At 47.3% G+C, this 22,881-nt stretch overlaps 1 protein-coding gene across 3 annotated transcripts in view; it reads right to left on the bottom strand.

Annotated features, from left to right (window-relative positions):
• The window catches only part of ZXDC (ZXD family zinc finger C), a 52,042-nt gene that overhangs the window by 8,404 nt on the left and 20,757 nt on the right, over positions 1–22,881 (bottom strand). For 2 of the 3 annotated variants that reach the window (XM_063941189.1, XM_063941192.1), the window contains one exon: positions 18,182–19,202. The exons of the other annotated variant lie outside the window; for it this stretch is intronic. In XM_063941189.1, the coding sequence (XP_063797259.1) occupies positions 19,116–19,202 (87 nt within the window). In that variant the 3' untranslated portion in view covers positions 18,182–19,115. Of the gene's footprint in view, positions 1–18,181; positions 19,203–22,881 lie in introns of those variants that run through there. 3 annotated transcript variants of the gene reach the window in all.

Below are 22,881 nucleotides of genomic sequence, written 5' to 3'. Positions count from 1 at the left end.
CCACCTGTGGTCGTTCCCATCGGTGTACAATCAGCTTGAAGACTTCTGGATGAAGTCCCCACTCCCCCGGGTGGAAGTCGTGTCTGCTGAGGAAGTCTGCTTCCCAGTTTTCCACTCCCGGAATGCACACTGCTGACAGTGCTATCACGTGATTCTCCGCCCATCGAAGAATCCTTTTGGCTTGTGCCATTGCTATCCTGCTTCTTGTACCGTCCTGTCGATTTACATGGGCGACAGCCGTGATGTTGTCTGACTGAATCAGCACCGGTTGTTTTTGAAGCAGGTATTCTGTTTGACTCAGGGCATTGTAAATGACCCGTAGTTCCAGAATATTTATATGCAAGGAAGTTTTTGTCCTTGGACGTTTTCTTCCCTGAGTGACTGCCCCCCACCCTCGGAGGCTTGCATTCGTGGTCACCAGGACCCAGTCCTGTATGCCGAATCTGCAGCCTTCACGAAGATGAGCACTCTGCAGCCACCACAGCAGAGACACCCTGGTCCTTGGTGACAGGGTGATCCACCGATGCATCTGAAGATGCGATTCGGGCCACTTGTCCAATAGATCCCACTGGAAGATCCTCGCATGGAACCTGCCAAAGGGAAACGCTTCGTAAGAGCTACCATCTTTCCCAGGATTCACGTGCAGTGATGCACCGACACCTGTTTTGGTTGCAGGAGGTCCCTGACCAGAGATGATAATTCCTGGGCCTTCTCCTCCGGGAGAAAAACCTTCTTCTGTTCTGTGTCCAGAATCATACCCCGGAACAGCAGACGCGTCGCGGGAATCAGCTGCGACTTTGGGATATTCAGAATCCAGCCGTGCTGATGCAGCACTTCCTGAGATAGTGCTACGCTGACTAGCAACTGCTCCTTGGACCACGCCTTTATCAGGAGATCGTCCAAGTACGGGATAATTATAACTCCCTTCTTTCTAAAGAGTATCATCATTTTGGCCATTACCTTGGTAGTAAATACCCTCGGTGCCGTGGACAGACCAAACGGCAATGTCTGGCATTGGTAATGACAGTCCTGTACCACAAACCTGAGGTACTCCTGGTGAGGTGGGTACATGGGGACACCCTCTTCCAGGCTTGTAATAACCGCCCTGAGCGATTCCATCTTGAACTTGAACATCCTTATATAAGTGTTCAAGAAATTTAAATTTAGGATGGGTCTCACCGAACCATCTGGTTTCGGTACCACAACATCGTGGAATAGTAACCCCGCCCCGTTGAAGGGGGGGTACCTTGATTATCACCTGCTGGAAGTACAGCTTGTGAATAGCGTCCAGTACTACCTCCCATTCTTTGGGAGCAGCCGGCAAGGCAGATTTGAGGTAACGGCGAGGGGGAGTGGCCTCCAACTCCAGCTTGTATCCCTGAGATACCACTTGTAGAACCCAGGGATCTACCTGTGAGCGAACCCACTGGTCGCTGAAGTTCCGGAGACGCGCCCCCACCGCACCTGGCTCCGCCTGTGGAGCCCCAGCGTCATGCGATGGACTTAGAGGAAGCGGGGGGAGTATTTTGGTTCCAGGGAACTGGCTGTCTGGTGCAGCTTTTTCCCTCTTCCCCTGCCTCTGGGCAGAAAGGAAGCGCCTCTGACCCGCTTGCCTTTTTGTGGCCGAAAGGACTGTACCTGATAATACGGTGCTTTCTTAGGCTGTGAGGAAACCTGAGGTAAAAATGTCGACTTCCCAGCTGTTGCTGTGGATACTAGGTCCGCGAGACCATCCCCAAACAATTCCTCACTCTTATAAGGCAAAACCTCCATGTGCCTTCACCTGTCCACTGCCGAGTCCATAATACTCTTCTGGCAGAAATGGACATTGCATTAATTTTAGATGCCAGCCGGCAGATATCCCTCTGTGCATCTCTCATATATAAGACCGCGTCTTTAAAATGCTCTATGGTTAGCAAAATAGTATCCCTGTCTAATCTCAATATTATCTGACAGGGTATCGGACCAAGCTGCTGCAGCACTACACACTGAAGCAATTGCAGGTCTCAGTATAATACCTGAGTGTGTATATACAGACTTCAGGATAGCCTCCTGCTTCTATCAGCAGGCTCCTTTAAGGCGGCCGTATCCTGAGACGGCAGTGCCACCTTTTTTGACAAGCGTGTGAGCGCCTTATCCACCCTAGGGGACGTCTCCCAACGTAACCTGTCCTTTGGCGGGAAAGGGTACGCCATCAGTAACTTTTTAGAAATCACTATTTTCTTATCGGGGAAACCCCACGCTTCTTCACACACTTTCTTCAATTCATCTGATGGGGGAAAAACCACTGGATGCTTTTTCTCCCCAATATATAATACCCTTTTTTGTGGTAACTGGGTTAATGTCAGAAATGTGCAACACATTTTTCATTGCCGTAATCATACAACGGATGGCCCTTGTGGATTTTACATTTGTCTCATCGTCGTCTACACTGGAGTCAGACTCCGTGTCGACATCTGTGTCTGCCATCTGAGGTAGCGGGCGTTTTTGAGCCCCTGATGGCCTTTGAGACGCCTGGGCAGGCACGGGCTGAGAAGCCGGCTGTCCCACTGCTGTACGTCATCTAGCCTTTTATGTAAAGGAGTTGACACGGTCGGTTAAAACCTTCCACATATCCACCCACTCTGGTGTCGACCCCGCAGGGGGTGACATCACACTTATCGGCACCTGCTCCGCCTCCATATAATCTTCCTCATCAATCATGTCGACACAGCCGTACCGACACACGCACACACACAGGGAATGCTCTGACTGAGGACAGGACCCCACAAAGTCCTTTGGGGAGACAGAGAGAGAGTATGCCAGCACACACCACAGCGCTATATATCACAGGGAGTCACACTTTTGTACTGAGTGATTTCTCCCTATAGCAGCTTTTTTACACAGTTTTTTGCGCCTAAATTTTGTGCCCCCCCTCTCTTTTTAACCCTTGATGCTTGGATACTGCAGGGGAGAGCCTGGGGAGCTGTCTTCCAGCGGAGCTGTGAAGAAAATGGCGCCGGTGTGCTGAGGTAGATAGCCCCGCCCCTTTCTCGGCGGACTTCTCCCGCTTTTATATGTATTGTATGGCGGGGGATTATGCACATATACAGTGTTATACACTGTATTATGTGCTTTTAGCCATGGTAAGGTACTCTAATTGCTGCCCAGGGCACCCCCCCCCCCCCCCCCCAGCGCCCTGCACCCATCAGTGACCGGAGTGTGTGGTGTGCAGAGGGAGCAATGGCGCACAGCTGCAGTGCTGTGCGCTACCTTAATGAAGACAGGAGTCTTCAGCCGCCGATTTTTCCACTGCTCTTCGTTCTTCTGGCTCTGCGAGGGGGACGGCGGCGCGGCTCTGGGACAGGACGACCGAGGCTGGGCCTGTGTTCGATCCCTCTGGAGCTAATGGTGTCCAGTAGCCTAAGAAGCCCAAGCTAGCTGCAAGCAGGTAGGTTCGCTTCTCTCCCCTCTGTCCCACGAAGCAGTGAGTCTGTTGCCAGCAGATCTCACTGAACATAAAAAACCTAACAAATACTTTCTTTTTCTAGAAGCTCAGGAGAGCCCCCAGTGTGCAACCAGCTCGGCCGGGCACAGAATTCTAACTGAGGTCTGGAGGAGGGGCATAGAGGGAGGAGCCAGTGCACACCAGGTAGTCCTAATTCTTTCTTAGATGTGCCCAGTCTCCTTCGAAGCCCACTATTCCCCATGGTCCTTACGGAGTTCCCAGCATCCACTAGGACGTCAGAGAAATGTATGTAGCCAGGACGGCTAGAGTTAGGAAAACAGAGGCACTGTTTGTCCTGTATGCAGCTAACAAGGTTGGCGCTCCTGCTTCTAAGCAGACTATTGCTCGCTGGATCTGTAACACAATTCAGCAGGCTCATTCTACGGCTGGATTGCCGTTACCAAATTCGGTAAAGGCCCATTCCACTAGGAAGGTGGGCTCTTCTTGGGCGGCTGCCCGAGGCGTCTCGGCGTTACAGCTTTGCCGAGCAGCTACTTGGTCGGGTTCAAACACTTTTGCGAAATTCTACAAGTTTGATACCCTGGCTGAGGAGGACCTCGCATTTGCTCAGTCGGTGCTGCAGAGTCATCCGCACTCTCCCGCCCGATTGGGAGCTTTGGTATAAACCCCATGGTCCTTACGGAGTCCCCAGCATCCTCTAGGACGTAAGAGAAAATAAGATTTTAAACCTACCTGTAAAATCATTTTCTCCTAGTCCGTAGAGGATGCTGGGCGCCCGTCCCAGTGCGGACTAAATCTGCAAGACTTGTATATAGTTATTGCTTACATAAGGGTTATGTTACAGTTGGAATCGGTCTTTGACTGATACTGTTCTTTGTTCATACTGTTAACTGGTTACGTGTATTCCAGGTTATACGGTGTGTTTGGTGTGGGCTGGTATGAATCTTGCCCTTAGATTTACAAAATCCTTTCCTCATATTGGCCCTCATTCCGAGTTGATCGGTCGCAAGGCGAATTTAGCAGAGTTACACACGCTAAGCCGCCGCCTACTGGGAGTGAATCTTAGCTTCTTAAAATTGCGACCGATGTATTCGCAATATTGCGATTACTAACTACTTAGCAGTTTCAGAGTAGCTCCAGACTTACTCTGCCTGTGCGATCAGTTCAGTGCTTGTCGTTCCTGGTTGACGTCACAAACACACCTAGCGTTCGCCCAGGCACTCCCACCGTTTCTCCGGCCACTCCTGCGTTTTTTCCGGAAACGGTAGCGTTTTCAGCCACACGCCCCTGAAACGCCGTGTTTCCGCCCAGTAACACCCATTTCCTGTCAATCACATTACGATCGCCGGAGCGAAGAAAAAGCCGTGAGTAAAAATACTTTCTTTTTCATCCACTAGGGGTCACTGGAGTACTCTTGGGATATGGACGGGCTTCCGTAGGAACACAGCACTGAATATTTAAATTTAGTAACACTCCACCCCTCCATATCCCTGAGCACTTACTCAGTGTTTTTTCTGTGCTGAACGTGGCAACACATGCTTAGCTGAAGTCACGGTTTTGTTGAAGAAACTTTTATTTTTAATTTTTATTTTTTCTACTGTTTGACCACATCCCTGTCCCCCTTCCAAAAGGCAGGGTCAGGGATAGTGCAGCTGCTGATTGCAGCACGGGCGTGTCGGGCCTCTCTGAAAGAGCTCCCTCACAGCCCTCACATCCTCCTGCACTGGCTGGCCGGCGCTTACTGAAAAGCCCCGTTGGAGCCTCCGCACGTCTGCAGGAGTGAGGTATGTGAAACGGGGCGGTCAGCTCCCGCTGCCGCCCCGACGTGTGGAGACATAGTGCTGGGTGACGGCAAGGAGCGGCTCTCCCCTCTCAGCCTCCGGCATCTTCCCGCTCAGGCGCCCGCCCATTCCACCCCGCTCAGGCGGCCGCACGTTCGTCCACAGACCTCCGTGCAGGCACCGTGGCTCTCTCCACTCAGGCGCCCGCACGTTCGGCCACAGACCTCCGTGCAGGCGCAGCGGCTCTCTCCACTCAGGCGCCCGCACGTTCGGCCACAGACCTCCGTGCAGGCGCCGCGGCTCTCCCCGCTCAGGTACCCGCCCGTTAGGCCACAGCCTCCGGCCAGGCACCTCGGAACGACCCTCACTTCGCCGCAGCGCTACCTTGGTAGCTGACACGCTATTATACAGGAGCCCACCGCTGGGACACACGAGGCACATAGCGCTCTACGATACCCGCTGGGGGCCCACACGCTGCGCTGCCGCTGTAATAAGATAAACAGCCATTACAGGGGGGACATATCAGTGAAATACTGCAGCAGCAGAGGGATTATTACAGTATAATCAGTGAATGCAGCACTGTGATTATATGTATAAGTATAGCAGGGCAGCCATTTTTAACATGCTTCCTGTGTCTTCCTCTGTGATTCCAGAACGTTCCTGTCCTACATCTCTTCTCCACCGGAGGCGCAGGGGTGTTCGTGGGAATTTGGGATCAAAATTTATAGTACTGGCCACGTGTATTGCACTGGGCCAGATATATATACAGAGCCACCTTATTGCTATTTTACTGAGTCGTGCAGGTGTCTGTGTTTTGTGTATTGTATTGTCTGTCGCCATAATGAGTAAGGCACCAGCAAAAACTAAAAAGCATATTTGCAAAGTATGTGGCAGTGTGTTACCGGATGGATCTACCACATGTAACGTATGTTTTGTGGATTCCGTTCAGAATACCATTTCTGCTCCGGTTTTGCAACCAATTTCATCACCGGATCCTCCGTGGGGTATGTTAGTAAATGTACTGGAGAAATTTCAGACAGAAATGACCGCTGCTCGTCTGGAGCGAGAAACGCTAAGATCTGAGTCTAGGGTGAGACCGCCAGAACTACCGGAGGCGTCTCAGCCTTGCGTAGGGTCCAAATCCATTTTGGGCAAACGGGATAATTTTCATATGTCTTATGATTTTCCAGTGTCTGCTATGTTGCAGTCTGACGATTCCATCCCAGACCTCACGGAACACGATGAGGGGGAGGAGGGCGAAGTGGAGTCAGACGGCGAGGATGTTAACAGTTCCGGCATTGATGATCTCATCAGAGCGGTACGGCAGTCGCTAAGGTTTCCTGAAGCTGAGCAGCCTCTCACCAATGATCAGGTCATATTTACTAAACGACGAAAGACGCCAGTAAGTTTTCCTGTGTCGGATTCTCTAAATCAGATGTTAGTAGAATCCAGACAGAATCCAGATAAACGGTTTTCTATACCTCGCAGATTTAAGTCTAGTTATCCGTTTCCAGAATCGGTAACGGGTACATGGGAGAATCCACCAATAGTTGATTCTTCAGTGTCAAAGCTTACCAAGAAATTAACCATACCAGTGCCATCAGCTACTACGCTTAAAGATCCGTCAGATCGTAAGATAGAAACTATGCTTAAATCCATGTATGTAGCAGCAGGTGTGATGCTAAGACCTGGATTGGTTGGCATTTGGGTCACTAAGGCGCTCATAATATGGCTTACAGAACTCAAATCGGCTTTACATGACGAAAACCTGATAATTCAGGTGAATCAAATGATTGAGGCTGTAGAGTATCTCTGTACAGCGTCTACTGACGTCTGTCAGCTCACTTCTCGTATTTCATCTTCGCTAGTTACGGCACGAAGAGCACTCTACCTGCGTACTTATCAAGCGGAGGCAGAGGTCAAACGAAGTATAGAGGCGTTGCCTTACGATGGCAAGAAGTTGTTTGGTCCAGAATTGGACGCATGGATTAAGGAGGCTACGGGAGGTAAGTCTGTGTTCTTACCATTGCCTCCACCTGCGCCAAGAAGAAGGTACGCTGGACCTTCGTTCAAATCCTTTAGACCTCAGCCCTTTCGAGGACGTGGCAGAGGATCAGCCACGCCTGCTAGACGTGGTCGAGGACGTGGTTTCCATCAAACCAACACAACTCGCCAAGACGCTAAGGTTACCGACAAGCCAGTGGCATGACGGGTTACCAGCCCATCTCGGATCTCCAATTGTGGGAGCACGCCTTCACACGTTCCATGGGGCGTGGTTCCACACGTCCGCGGAGGGCTGGATTCGCAATTTAGTGTTAAAAGGTTACAAAATAGAGTTCGACTGTCTTCCGCCTCTGCGGTTTTTCAAGACAGGTTTGCCTCTGTCGGACGACAAGAGGACAGTTTTGCAAATTGCCATTCAGTCCTTACTGGATTCGGCAGTGTTGATTCCGGTCCCTGTACACCAACAGGGTCAGGGTTATTATTCAAGTCTATTTGTGGTCCCGAAGCCGGATGGCTCAGTCAGACCAATATTGAACTTAAAGGGCCTCAATCAGTACGTAACTTACTACAGATTCAAAATGGAGTCTCTACGGTCGGTGATTGCGGGGTTAGAGACCAAGGAATTTATGATTGCGCTAGACCTCAAGGATGCGTACTTACACATTCCAATTTGGCAGCCTCATCAGAAATTCTTACGATTTGCAATACGCCAAAACCATTACCAGTTTCAGGCTCTGCCGTTTGGCCTGTCATCAGCGCCTCGGGTATTCACCAAAGTAATGTCTGTGATGATAGCTCACCTCAGATCCCTGGGAGTGACGATAGTTCCGTATTTAGACGATCTGCTCATCAAAGCTCCGTCTCAACAGATACTTACCCAACATGCGCTGCTAACTTACAATGTACTGGTTCACCACGGTTGGATTGTCAATTTCAAGAAATCACATCTGATTCCGTCTCAACGCCTTCAGTTCCTAGGTATGATTCTCGATACGGTCAATCAAAGGATTTACCTACCACAACAGAAAGTACAAATGCTACGCCATCTAGTACAATTAGTACTCAAACCACGCACAGTGTCGGTACACTTGTGCATTCGCCTGTTAGGCACAATGGTGGCAGCTTTCGAGGCGCTTCAGTTCGGGAGATTTCACTCTCGTCCATTTCAGCTGAACGTGCTTGCCCAGTGGTCGGGCTCGCATCTGCAGATTCACCACAGAGTGAGGTTGTCACCAATAGCAAGAGTTTCTCTGCTATGGTGGCTCAAGGAACACAATTTAACCGCAGGAAGACGGTTCGGAGTTTGCAATTGGATAATTCTAACTACGGACGCCAGTCTCAGAGGTTGGGGAGCGGTAATTCAAAATTGTCAGCTCCAGGGTCTCTGGGCGGATCACGAAAAATTGCTGTCAATAAATGTTCTAGAACTCCGCGCGATTTTCAATGCGCTACGACAAGCGGTGCACATGGTTCGCTCTCAGCCTGTCCAAGTGCAGTCGGACAATGCGACAGCGGTCGCATACATCAACAAACAAGGAGGAACGAGAAGCCGCATGGCAATGCGGGAAGTAGCTCGAATCCTCAATTGGGCAGAATACCACCAGGTGATATTGTCGGCCGTGTTCATTCCGGGAGTGGACAACTGGGAAGCGGATTATCTCAGTCGTCGGGATCTTCACCCAGGCGAATGGTCATTAAATCCAGAAGTGTTTCACATGTTGGTTCAGCGATGGGGTTATCCTCAGGTGGACCTGATGGCATCTCGACACAATCATCAAACGCCCCAGTATGTGTCCAGAACAAGAGATCCAAAGGCAGTCGCGGTGGATGCTCTCACTGTCGCGTGGCCGTACAGTCTGGTGTATCTGTTTCCACCGTTTCCGCTGCTCCCTCTGGTGCTAAAACGGATCAAAAGAGAGTCGCTCACAGTCATACTAGTGGCGCCTCATTGGCCTCGGAGAGCTTGGTTCTCGGATCTTCGAGGATTACTCGCAGACGATCCGTGGCCACTCCCGATACGTCCAGACCTGTTACAACAGGGTCCTTTTCTTTACCCCGATTTAGCGCGGCTGCGTTTGACGGGGTGGCTGTTGAGACCGCCCTCTTAAAAAGAGAGGGCATTCCAGATTCAGTTATACCAACCATGTTACGGGCTAGAAAGCCGGTTACGGCAGCTCATTATTACAGAATATGGCGTGCCTATATAGGTTGGTGTGAAGCTCGGAAATTTCCGACATCAGCTTTCAAGTTATGCCGCCTTTTGTTGTTTCTACAATCAGGCTTAGATGGAGGATTGCGTTTATCTACACTAAAGGTGCAGGTATCTGCTTTGTCAATTTACTTTCAAAGACGATTGGCTCTATTGCCGTCTATACGCACCTTTCTCCAAGGTGTAATCAGGGTACAGCCTCCTTTCATTCCACCTACAGCGCCATGGGACTTGAATCTGGTTTTGGAGTTCTTACAGTCTTCATATTTTGAACCCTTACAACAAGTGGATATAAAGTTTCTCACTTGGAAAACAATTTTTCTCTTAGCCTTAGCTTCGGCAAGGCGTGTTTCGGATTTGGGTGCCTTGTCCTGCAAGCCACCGTATTTGGTGTTTCATGATGACAGAGCGGAACTTCGGACGAATCCCGCCTTCTTACCAAAGGTAGTGTCATCTTTTCACATCAATCAACCAATAGTAGTTCCTGTGTTGACAGCACATTCTGGAACTCTGGATGTGGTTCGTGCGTTACGCGTTTATGTAACCCGAACGTCTTCAGTTCGTAAGACGGATACGTTATTTGTTCTCTATGATGCTGCCAAGATGGGTTGGCCAGCATCTAAACAAACTTTATCCAGATGGATAAAACTGACCATACGCCAGGCTTACCTTCATGCTAGGTTACAACCGCCTACGTCAGTAACCGCTCATTCCACACGTTCTGTGGGAACTTCATGGGCAGCTGGTCGTGGGGCTTCTGCGACGCAGCTTTGCCGGGCGGCTACATGGTCTTCAGTGCACACGTTTGTGCGCTTTTACAAGTTTGATACTTTTGCGGCATCAGCATCTAGCTTTGGCCGCCTAGTGTTACAAGTGCCAAACTGCTCTCCCGCCCACGGGGGAAGCTTTGGTACGTCCCAAGAGTACTCCAGTGACCCCTAGTGGATGAAAAAGAAAATAGGATTTTGGTACTTACCAGGTAAATCCTTTTCTTTGAATCCATAGGGGTCACTGGACGCCCACCCAGAGCAGTTTACTTACTTGGGGTTAGTTCTGAGGATCTTATGGTAACACATTTTCACCGACTGGTTCAAGTTACAAGTGCTGGTTAGGGTGTCAACTGTTAGTTGTCAGTAACGTTATGGGTTAACTTCGTTATTGTCAGTTATGTTATATGTAATACTCCATTATTAACCTCTCTTAATTCCTGTTCGGCTCAGTAAAAAACACTGAGTAAGTGCTCAGGGATATGGAGGGGTGGAGTGTTACTAAATTTAAATATTCAGTGCTGTGTTCCTACGGAAGCCCGTCCATATCCCAAGAGTACTCCAGTGACCCCTATGGATTCAAAGAAAAGGATTTACCTGGTAAGTACCAAAATCCTATTTTCTTCATAGTAAAGTTACTTGGCGCAGTCGCAGTGCGAACTTTGCGCATGCGTACTAAGCGGATTTTCACTGCGATGCGATGAAAAAGAACGAGCGAACAACTCGGAATGAGGGCCATTGTCCATCTCCTCTGGGCACAGTTTCTCTAACTGACATCTGGAGGAGGGGCATAGAAGGAGGAGCCAGTGCACACCCATACTAAAAGTTCTTTATAGTGCCCATGTCTCCTGCGGAGCCCGTCTATACCCCATGGTCCTTACGGAGTCCCCAGCATCCTCTACGGACTAGGAGAAAAAGATTTACCGGTAGGTTTAAAATCTTATTTTTATCCTTTAGGTAATCTCAACCCTGTTTGAACCTTAATTCTCTGTAAGGATATCCTTATGGGAGGCTCTGATGGGAGACTATTCCACTTATCCACTACCCTTTCTGTGAAGTAAATTTTCCTTAAATTTCCTCTGAACCTCCCCCCCTCCAGTCTCAGTGTATGTCCTCGAGTTCTAATACTTCTCTTCCTTTGGAGAATGTTTCCCTCCTGAACTTTAAGACCCTTGATATATGTGAAAGTCTCTATCATGTTCCCCCTTTCCCTTCTCTGCTCCAAACTATACGTTAAGATTTTTTAGTCTTTCCGGGTAAGTTTTGTGATGTAGGCCATGCACCATTTTAGTTGCCCTTCTCTGTACACTCTCTAATGTATTTATATCCTTCTGGAGATATGGGTGGTCATTCCGAGTTGTTCGCTCGTTGCCGATTTTCACAACGGAGCGATTAAGGCAAAAATGCGCATGCGCATGGTACACATTGCGCATGCGCCAAGTATTTTAGCACAAAACTTAGTAGATTTACTCACGTCCGAACGAAGAATTTTCATCGTTGAAGTGATCATAGTGTGATTGACAGGAAGTGGGTGTTTCTGGGCGGAAACTGGACGTTTTCTGGGAGTGTGCGGAAAAACGCAGGCGTGCCTGAATAAAACGCAGGAGTGTCTGGAGAAACGGGGAGTGGCTGCCCGAACGCAGGGTGTGTGTGTGACGTCAAACCAGGAACGAAACGGGCTGAACTGATCGCAGTGTAGGAGTAAGTCTCGAGCTACTCAGAAACTGCTGAGAATTTTCTATTCGCATTTCTGCTAATCTTTCGTTTCGCTATTCTGCTAAGCTTAGATACACTCCCAGAGGGCGGCGGCCTAGCGTGTGCAATGCTGCTAAAAGCAGCTAGCGAGTATCTCGGAATGACCCCCTTGGTCTACAGAACTGGACACAGTATTCCAGATGGGGCCGCACCAATGACCTATACAGTGGTATTATCACTTCTTTTTTCCTGCTACTGACTCCTCTCCCTATGCAACCAAGCATCTGACTTGCCTTCCTCATTGCTTTGCTGCATTGCTTTCCTGCCTTCAAGTCACTTGAAATAGTCTCCTAAATCCCTTTCCTCCTCAGTAGTTTCCATTATAGTACCCTTGATACTATACTTAGCCTTTGGGGTTTTGAGACCTAAGTGCATGATTTAGCATTTTATTAGCATTAAACTGTAGTTGCCATGTTATTGACCATTTCTCAAGCCTACCTAGGTCATCAATCATTTGTTTTACCCCTCCCGGTGTGTCTACTCTGTTGCATATCTTTGTATCATCTGCAAAAAGGCATATCTTCCCTTCAATACCATCTGCAATGTCACCAAGACAGGCATGTCCAAACTGCGGCCCTCCAGCTGTTGTGAAACTACATATCCCAGCATGCCCGGACACAGTTTTGCTGTCAGAGAATGCTAAAGCTGTGTAGGAAAAAAAACATGACTAAGCTACGGGCGAAATGCGCATTGGAGTGAGGCGCTGGTAGCCCCGTATTTGCTCCTGGCAATATTGTGCAATTATGTTATGTGTCACAGATATCAATTAAAGTGATCCAATTTGAGTATGCAAACATTAATAGAATAGAATACCGCCCTCAGCATGAGATACTAATGATGTTGTTAGTTCTTTGCACTATGAGAAAGCTCTAATTATATGCACGCGTGCAGACTGTCATTTCATATCACCTTTCTACTCAGTACGGCTAATGTGTATCTAGTATACTGGTGGTAGTCACAGAGGCATAATATTAGAGATCAATTTTAGCCCTACTTGATAATACGTTGGCAGCATTCATTCATCTGTATGTAATTACACAACAGTTGCGACTTACTGAGACGTCCTACTATACACTCTGAAGGCTAATTAATTCCATCAGCAGCGCCCTAAAGGAACACATTTATTGAGGCAGAATACAGGAGGGGATATAACTCCTTCAGTTTATATGAGAGTGGATCGGTACTATCTCTGTGAGAAGAAATTATCCAGAGATTAGATTGTGTACCTCAGTAGTGTATAGAGGAAAGAATAATTAGTCAAGTTGTCACAACATCATTACAATGTCCGATTCTGAGACCGTACAATATAGGACTGAATACCTATAAATCAAGTTCCTACAGCTCTGTATGAGCTAAAATTCTCAAGTAGTAAAGAGTAAAAAAAGAATACACTGAGGGAAGCAGTAACCGTGAGCGGATATAATTTTATATCCCTATAATACAATGGATTATCATTACACTTGTGAGATGTACTGACCTGAGATTATGCTCTGTATCGATGCATAGAGGAATGAATGAGTAATCCATGTGTTACAATATTGCTACAGTGATCTGCTCAGTTATTTTATAACAGTGGAGGATCGAGTATAACACATTGTATCAGCCTTACAACATTGTATGAGGAAATACACTATTTAACTGAGTGGACAGTTAAACTGCATTTAATATAAGATTGCATACTATTCTATCTAATTATCAGTGATTTATATATATATATATATACCCTATCTGTAATCACCCCATAATCAGACTGGTAGAAAACAGGAGTGATTTTGGATATTATGAATGGATCACTTGATGATACATTCAGTGATTAAGATTTAATATATTATCACGGTTCAGACACAACATTACTATCGATATTTGGATCGAATATTTAATAATAACAGGAGTGATATCGGGTGCTACAACGCCAGATTTTATTATTTCATTTCTTTCTCTATATTTTAATATTTCGCTTTTTATAGATAGGTGGGGAGATTACATTTTATTATACACTGTACCAATAAAAGTTATGTTTTAATAAATAATTGTTAATTTATCGACTGAGTGCACCATAGAACTACATCCTTTTCTCTTTTTGGTAAAACAATACTAAAGCTGTGTCAGGGCATGCTGGGATGTGTAGTTTCTCAACAGCTGGAGGGCCGTAGTTTGGACATGCCTGAACTAAGATATTAAAGAGAACTGGACCAAGTACAGATCCCTGGAGTACTCCACTGATAACATTTCTCTCCATAGATTGCACTCCATTTACTACAACTGTCTGTTTCCTATCCTGTAACCAGGTTCTTACCCATTTAACTGTTTTATAATCCACCCCCACACTTTCAAGTTTATTTATCAGTTTGCGATATGGGAGTGTCAAATGCCTTACTAAAGTCTAGATATGCTACATCTACAGCTCCCCCTTGATCTTTTATTTTTGTCAGAGAGTCAAAAAAGTCATTAAGATTTGTTTGGCATGATCTCCCACCAATAAATTCATGCTGTTTTGGATCCTGTAAGTTGTTTGATTTAAGATATTCCACAACTCTTTCTTTTAATCGTTTTTCCATTACTTTCCCTACTACAGATGTAAGGCTTACTGGTCTGTAGTTACTTGCTTCTTCCTTGCGTCCACTTTTGTGCAGTGGAACTACATTTACTCTTTTCCAGTCCTCTGGAATGGCACCTGTGTTTAGTGACTGGTTAAATAATTCTGTTAAAGGTGTCACCAGCACATCTTTTACCTCTCTGAGTATCCTTGGGGGTATCCACTTTTAGTTTTGAGAGTTCTGTTAGGACTTTCTCCTCTGTAAATGATGTCAGTAAAGTGATTGCAAGTTTCTTACATACAAGCTCTAATATCCGACCACTGACCGCAAAGCATGGACACTGCGCAGTCCCCACATCCTTACAGCATCCAGAGGTGGAGGGGGGCAGCTAAGTTGTACTAAATGTACACCGCACACGTAGGAAAGAGCCGCCCGTACACTCATGGCATACAGAGGAATCATCCTCCAAAACTGTACTGCTCCCACTACATAGAGCTATGGGAGAAGCTACAACTGTGAAGCGATAATTCAAAAGCTTTAAATGTTTGGTTCCCAGTCCACTCCAACCACCTAAACCCCAATGTCATCCCTGTGGATCCCTATTGCACCTGAGGAAAAAAATTCTAAACCGCATGTTCATAAATGATAATATACTCAGGTCTGTGTTACTCTGATATTACACTGCTCGTGTTACAAAGTAGATTAGGATTATGGGGCAGATGTTTTAAGACTGGAGAAGTGATAAGTGCAAGGTGATAGGAGCCGATTGGCTGGTGCTTTAACTGTCAATTTACATATTGGAGCTGATTGGCTTGTGCGATATCACCTTGCACTTATCACTGCTTTATCACTTCTCCAGTCTTAATACATCTGCCCCTGTGTCTGGTGCGGACAGGCAAAGCTTCACACACATTGGGGCATATGTAATAGGGTCACTTTGCCTGAGGTGCGGGATACCAGCCGATTTTGGATTTTTTTTTTTAAAGTGGCAATCATGTCCGAGGCATGGTTTTGCCTGCTCAATGATTGCCGCTTTTTAAAAAAAATGTCCGAGATTGACCAGCATCAAGCACATCCGGCAAACTCAGACCCTATTACATACGGTATGCCCCATTATTTGGACAGTGTTTTGCTAAAAGGTAAAAAAAAAAATTTGAGTGCATCCATTTGAGCTGCTGTGACATCACTGGCCCCACCCCTGTGTATGAACCAATGAATCCAAATAGCTTATTTCTACAAAGCCTGTCTGCTGAGGTGTCCATCACTACCTGCTGCTTAGTAAAAGGACACCAAAGACCTCATGTGCCAACAGCTGCAGAGCAGTGTCCAATTACTAAAATCAATCACACAAACAACCACAGACCATGCAAATGTGCAGAACTATGGCCCTCATTCCGAGTTGATCGCTCGCAAGGCGATTTTAGCAGAGTTACACACGCTAAGCCGCCGCCGCCTACTGGGAGTGAATCTTAGCTTCTTAAAATTGCGACCGATGTATTCGCAATATTGCGATTACAAACTACTTAGCAGTTTCAGAGTAGCTTCAGACTTACTCGGCATCTGCGATCAGTTCAGTGCTTGTCGTTCCTGGTTTGACGTCACAAACACACCCAGCGTTCGCTCAGACACTCCCCCGTTTCTCCGGCCACTCCTGCGTTTTTTCCGGAAACGGTAGCGTTTTTATCCACACGCCCATAAAACGCTGTGTTTCCGCCCAGTAACACCCATTTCCTGTCAATCACACTACGATCGCCGGAGCGAAGAAAAAGCCGTGAGTAAAAATACTATCTTCATTGTTAAATTACTTGGCGCAGTCGCAGTGCGAATATTGCGCATGCGTACTAAGCGGAATTTCACTGCGATGCGATGAAAATTACCGAGCGAACGACTCGGAATGAGGGCCTATGTGCACGTAGCTTGCATTGAGCTGCAGTGTATGCGATTTAATGCTTGTTCCAAACTCAACTGAGGAAGCAGCTGCTGAAAGATGCACAGAAAAGGAATTTGCTTCCATTTTCTGAATGATGGACAGCAGTTCCTACAGGTCACCTGGCTCCTGGGGACTCATTTGTATTAAGGTTCCCTTGCTGTACTCCAGCATGAGCTTCCGACGCACTAGCTCCTAGTAAAGGGATGAGCTACGATCGCAGTTCAGCTGACGCCCCAGTAAGTATAAAGGAAACGCTCACTTTATAATGTTCCTCAATGTGCTCAGGTGGCCTTTTACCAATATGGAGAAACACAAAAGGTTTATAATAGTGTATGAAACATACACAATTCTCTATTTACCCCAAGCCTTCAGTCTTCTGCGTAGGGTGGAGCCCACACCGTTGCAGTGGGTTACCGTGGCTGAGCAGAAGTACAGTATATATACTGGAGTGGTGAGAGAGTGGACGTATCTTATCCAGAGACTGGCACAAAGATGTAATAGGAAATATTTCAGGGCTTCCTCTGTATTTGGACGGATGTGTAAGCACCAGGACAGCCACAGGTAGCCCGTTTCTACACCGACTCATTTCCTCTGCCGACATGGGTTGGACCTGGGACACAGAGCCAGTGCTATTCCCTATCATTCACTATTGCATCCATCACTTAATACCTGTAATTTACAATTGTGTAGCCAGCCCACCGCGTGCCAGTAACACATCGCCTGCATCAGTGGTCCCAACCTCAGCCCACAAGTATCAACAGGTCAGGCTTTGGGGGTTTCTGTCTGTTAAAGCCATGGAGATAATTACAGACTCCACAGAACTGATTGAGTAACCTGTGAATGAATATGAGGGCAGACCAGATGGGCCAAGTCTTATCTGCCGTCAAATTCTATGAAAGAAATTCACACGAAACAAGGCCTGTTTGCGGTATGAAAGGACTGGCGTTGGGAACACCTAACCCAGAGGTTCCCAAACTGTGTGGCGTGGCTCCCTGGGGTTCCTCGGGACACTTGCAGGGGTACCCTGGGTTGGTGTTCCAGGACCAATTCAAATTATTCATGATCACTATATTAGGCAAAACCAGTGCTGGTGGCTGCCAGTCATAAAATATGTGGCCAAACAGAAGCAAATCTTGTACCTCACCACACAACTGACCCTAAGGATGACATATAAACGCGATCTACCTAATGTAATATTTCTATCTAAATTTCTCAATAAGAAATTTTTGGCCTAGGGGTGCCGTGAAAAAAATTCTGATATTCTAGGGCGCAGTGATTCAAAAAAAAAGTTTGGAAACCACTGCCCTAACCGATAGGAATGAATAGGCTACGTCCTTATATTAATTCAGGCCTCAAAACGTCCGACACCTGCTGGATGTGGGCCGCGAGTGCACTGCATGTGGAACATTAGCGATAAGGTAGGCAGATAGCCGTCCTGTTTTCTACCTCCACTGACCATGTGGTCGCTTTACACCGATACAAACATGTAAATCGTTTTTTTTATTTTTTTAAATGTATTTTTAATACTTTTTCCCATTCACCAAAATGCACCAGTAAAAAAATTACAGTGGGGTGGACGATTTAACGAAAAAAAAAAAAGAGTCACTAGACAGAATATATAAATATTTGTACACCTTTGTCCAAAAAAAAAAATTAAGGCCCATACACACACGTCGTTAACAAATTCCCTTGAACAGCTGAGCAAACGACATGAGCATACACACTACCAACGACCAAAGACCATTCATCGTTGAAGCATCCAAGTTGAACAGTTTATTAAAATAATGAGCTGGGAACAGGGCTGGTGAACAGTGGCTTGGTCGTAGGTCGTTCACACCATATACATTCAACGACGTCTCTGGTCGGTAACGACCATAGTGGAAATTGAGCATACATGCTCCACAGATAAGCGAGGGTCGTTAACGTCCCGCGGGGCCGCGCATCGGTGGTCGTCTGATGCATACACACTTGACGATATAATGAGCGACGTCGTTGATGAGGGCTGAAATGAACGACGTCGCTCATTTTATCGTCAAGTGTGTATGGGCCTTTAGAAGCAAAAAAAAAAAGAAAAAAAAAGTTTCAGCGCTGTACGCAAATAAATATAAGCAATGATACATATACTGAGGAATCCGACGCTGGGTCGGTCAATAGAGAAGGACTGAACTGTAAGGGTGGTCCTGTGCGTTGCTGTGTAAGCCATCAGACGCCCCGCTGACAGGTGCGTGCGCAGGAGGTAGGTACACAGCATTGTGCCAATGATTCTGGATACACAGCTCAAATACTGAGTGCAATGAGGCTGCTAACGTGTAACACGCGTGATCTTGATCAGACATCAGAATACTAACTTCCAGACTCAACACGTCCGGACTATCTCCACTTCTCCCCACTGGCGGGGAAGGAGCAGGTCGTTTCATACTGAATTGAGGGGAGCAGGACATAGACGGAAGAGTAAAGACCAGCTTTCCATGGCTCCATGTAGAGGTTTGTGTGACAATACGCCTGGTAAGAGATGAAAGTAAAATCTGATAGTGCAAAATGAAATGCCACGTCAGAGAACCATCCACAGAGAAGCGGCTGCTCTGGGACACCCACGTGGTTGGCTTGAACGGAAGAGGAAACGATCGGCACCTGACAGCACCCACTAAGTAACACTTCCATGTTTTCAGGTCCACAAGTCCAATTTATTCCAGGTCCTGAAGGTTTATGGTACTCCCTGTAAACTGAGAATTGTCTGAGGTGGCCTCCTCTTCTGTGGAGGCATGAGGCTCCTAGAGGGGAGAAGGAAGACAGAGATACACACAGAGAGAAAGAAAGAAAACAAAAACATTAAAAACATGTTTTAAAGTAGTCGCATTTCCTAAACTGCTGCAGTGACAAAATACTACTATCTGTTATAGCTTTTAAACCTAACGAGTATTCTTAACTTTAGAGATGCTTGACTTATTAATGGCATTCAGACTCCACTGAAAAAGCTGTCCCATGTGATCATGGTTATCTAGAGCAGGGGTTCTCAAACTCGGTCCTCAGGACCCCACACAGTGCATGTTTTGCAGGTAACCCAGCAGGTGCACAGGTGTATTAATTACTCACTGACACATTTTAAAAGGTCCACAGGTGGAGCTAATTATTTCACTTTTGATTCTGTGAGGAGACCTGCAAAACATGCACCGTGTGGGGTCCTGAGGACCGAGTTTGAGAACCTGTGATCTAGAGAAATGGTCAGAAACAGTCGCACTACTAACAGCCCCCGTGTGACCCATCAGCGGGGGTCTTACATCTTACACTGCGGTCTATGGGGGTCCTTCAGATCCGATTTTTGCTGTCCTGCGTCGCCTACAGGGGGGGGAGTGTATTCTCGCCGTGCAAGCCTACGTGTACGCCAAGCTGTTAAATTCCAGTGTGTGCGCAGCCCAGGACTTACTCCTCCAGTGCGATCACATGAGGCGTTTGGAGCGGACGTCAGACACTCCCTGAAAACGCTTGGGCACGCCTGCGTTTTTCTAACCACTCCCAGTAAACAGTCAGTTACCACCCACAAATGGCCTCTTCCTGTCAATCACCTTGCGAACTGATTTTTCGCACCAACCCGTCGCTGACTGGCGATGCCCTTTGTTGTCACACGCGCGTGCGCATTGCCGTCCATGCGTATTTAGTACCTGATCGGCCGCTGTGCAAAATAAAAATAAATAAAAAATTATAGGATTTTAATACCTACCGGTAAATCCTTTTCTCTTAGTCCGTAGAGGATGCTGGGGTCGCCATAAGAACCATGGGGGTATAGACGGGATCCACAGGAGACATGGGCACTTTAAGACTTTGAAAGGGAGTGTGAACTGGCTCCTCCCTCTATGCCCCTCCTCCAGACTCCAGTTATAGGAACTGTGCCCAGGGAGACGGACATTTCGAGGAAAGGATTTATTTTTAAACTAAGGTGAGATACAGACCAGCTCACACCTCAAACACGCCGTAAATCATGGCATTCAACAGAACTCTAATCAACAGCATGAACAATGTCAGCAACCAGCTGATTATAAACGAAACACAACCTGTGTGTAACCAGAACTAATAACTGCAGACACAGTACGCACTGGGACGGGCGCCCAGCATCCTCTACGGACTAGGAGAAAAGGATTTACCGGTAGGTATTAAAATCCTATTTTCTCATACGTCCTAGAGGATGCTGGGGTCACCATAAGAACCATGGGGTTATACCAAAGCTCTAGAACCGGTGGGAGAGTGCGGATGACTCTGCAGCACCGATTGACCAAACTTAAGGTCATCATCGGCCAGGGTATCAAACTTGTAAAACTTTGCAAAAGTGTTTGATCCAGACCAAGTAGCTGCTCGGCAAACTTGTAACGCAGAGGCCCCCCGGGCAGCCGCCCAGGACACGCCCACCTTTCTGGTAGAACGGGCCTTCACCGATTTCTGTAACGGCAATCCAGCCGTAGAATGAGCCTGCTGAATCGTAGCACAGATCCAGCGTGCAATAGTCTGCTTGGAAGCAGGAGCCCCAATCTTGTTGGGATCATACAGGACAAACAGAGCCTCCGTTTTCCTAAGCTGAGCCGTCCTGGCGACATAGATTCTTAAAGCTCTGACCACCTCGAGAGACTTCGACTCCACTAAAGCGTCAGTAGCCACAGGCACCACAATAGGTTGGTTCATGCGGAATGATGAAACCACCTTCGGCAGAAATTGTTGACGAGTCCTCAACTCTGCTCTATCTTCAAGGAAGATCAAATAAGGGCTCTTGTGAGACAAAGCCGCTAACTCCGATACCCGCCTTGCGGATGCCAAGGCCAACAGAATGACCACTTTCCAAGTGACGAATTTCAACTCCACCTTCCGTAAAGGTTCAAACCAATGTGATTGAGGGAACTGCAACACCACGTTAAGATCCCATGGTGCCACTGGGGGCACAAATGGAGGTTGGATGTGCAACTCGCCTTTCACGAAAGTCTGAACTTCTGGAAGGGAGGCCAATTGTTTTTGAAAGAAAACCGATAAGGCTGAAATTTGAACTTTAATTGAGCCCAACTTTAATCCCGCATCCACACCTGCTTGTAGGAAATGGAGAAAACGTCTTAACTGAAATTCCTACGTAGGAGCCTTCTTGGATTCACACCAAGACACATATTTTCTCCAAATACGGTGGTAATGTTTAGACGTTACCCCTTTCCTAGCCTGAATAAAATGTGGGAATGACTTCACTGGGAATACCCTTTCGAGCTAAGATCTGGCGTTCAGCCGCCAAGCCGTCAAACGCAGCCGCTGTAAGTCTTGATGCACGCACGGCCCCTTCTGTAACAGATCCTCTCGTAGAGGAAGAGGCCAGGGATCTCCTATTAGTAATTCCTGAAGATTTGGATATCAAGCCCACCTTGGCCAGTCCGGAACAATGAGGATCGCCTGAACCTTTGTTCTTCTTATGATCTTTAGCACTTTTGGAATGAGAGGAAGTGGAGGGAATACATACACCGACTGAAACACCCACGGTGTCACAAGGGCGTCCACTGCTATTGCTTGAGGGTCCCTCGACCTGGAACAATATCTCTGAAGTTTCTTGTTGAGACGAGACGCCATCATGTCTATTTGAGGAATTCCCCAAAGACCTGTCACTTCTGTGAAGACCTCTTGATGAAGACCCCACTCTCCTGGATGGAGATAGTGTCTGAGGAAGTCTGCTTCCCAGTTGTCCACTCCTGGAATGAAGACCGCTGACAGGGCGCTTGTATGTCTTTCCGCCCAGCGGAGAATCTTCGTGGCCTCTGCCATTGCCGCTCTGCTTTTTATTCCGCCTTGGCGGTTTATGTACGGAACTGCGGTTATATTGTCCGACTGAATCAATACAAGCTGATTGCGAAGCAGACGTTCCACTTGAAGGCCGTTGTAAATGGCCCTTAACTCCAGAACGTTTATGTGTAGACAAGCTTCCTGGCTTGACCATCTTCCCTGGAAGTTTTCCCCCTGTGTGACTGCCCCCTAGCCTCGGAGACTCGCATCCGTGGTTACTAGGTTCCAGTCCTGGATCCCGAACTGCGCCCCTCTAGGGGGTGAGAGCTGTGCAGCCACCACAGGAGTGAGATTCTGGTCTTGGAAGACAGGATTATTCTTTGGTGCATGTGCAGGTGGGATCCGGACCACTTGTCCAACAGGTCCCACTGAAACACTCTGGCATGGAATCTGCCAAACTGAATGGCCTCGTAGGCCGCCACCATCTTCCCCAGCAACCGAGTGCATTGATAGATTGACACTCTCGCTGGTTTCAGAATTTGTTTGACCAGATTCTGGATTTCCAGAGCCTTTTCCACTGGAAGAAAAACTCTAAATTCTGTGTCCAGAATCATTCCCAGAAACGACAGCCGCGTCGTCGGCACCAACTGTGATTTTGGCAAGTTTAGGAGCCAACCATGTTGTTGCAGAACCGTCAGGGAGAGCGTAACG

This window comes from Pseudophryne corroboree, chromosome 9, assembly GCF_028390025.1.
Source record: "Pseudophryne corroboree isolate aPseCor3 chromosome 9, aPseCor3.hap2, whole genome shotgun sequence".
In the NCBI taxonomy this organism is placed as follows: Eukaryota; Metazoa; Chordata; class Amphibia; order Anura; family Myobatrachidae; genus Pseudophryne; species Pseudophryne corroboree.
Note: the sequence above shows the minus strand (reverse complement) of the source record. Positions and strands in the feature narration are given on the sequence as shown.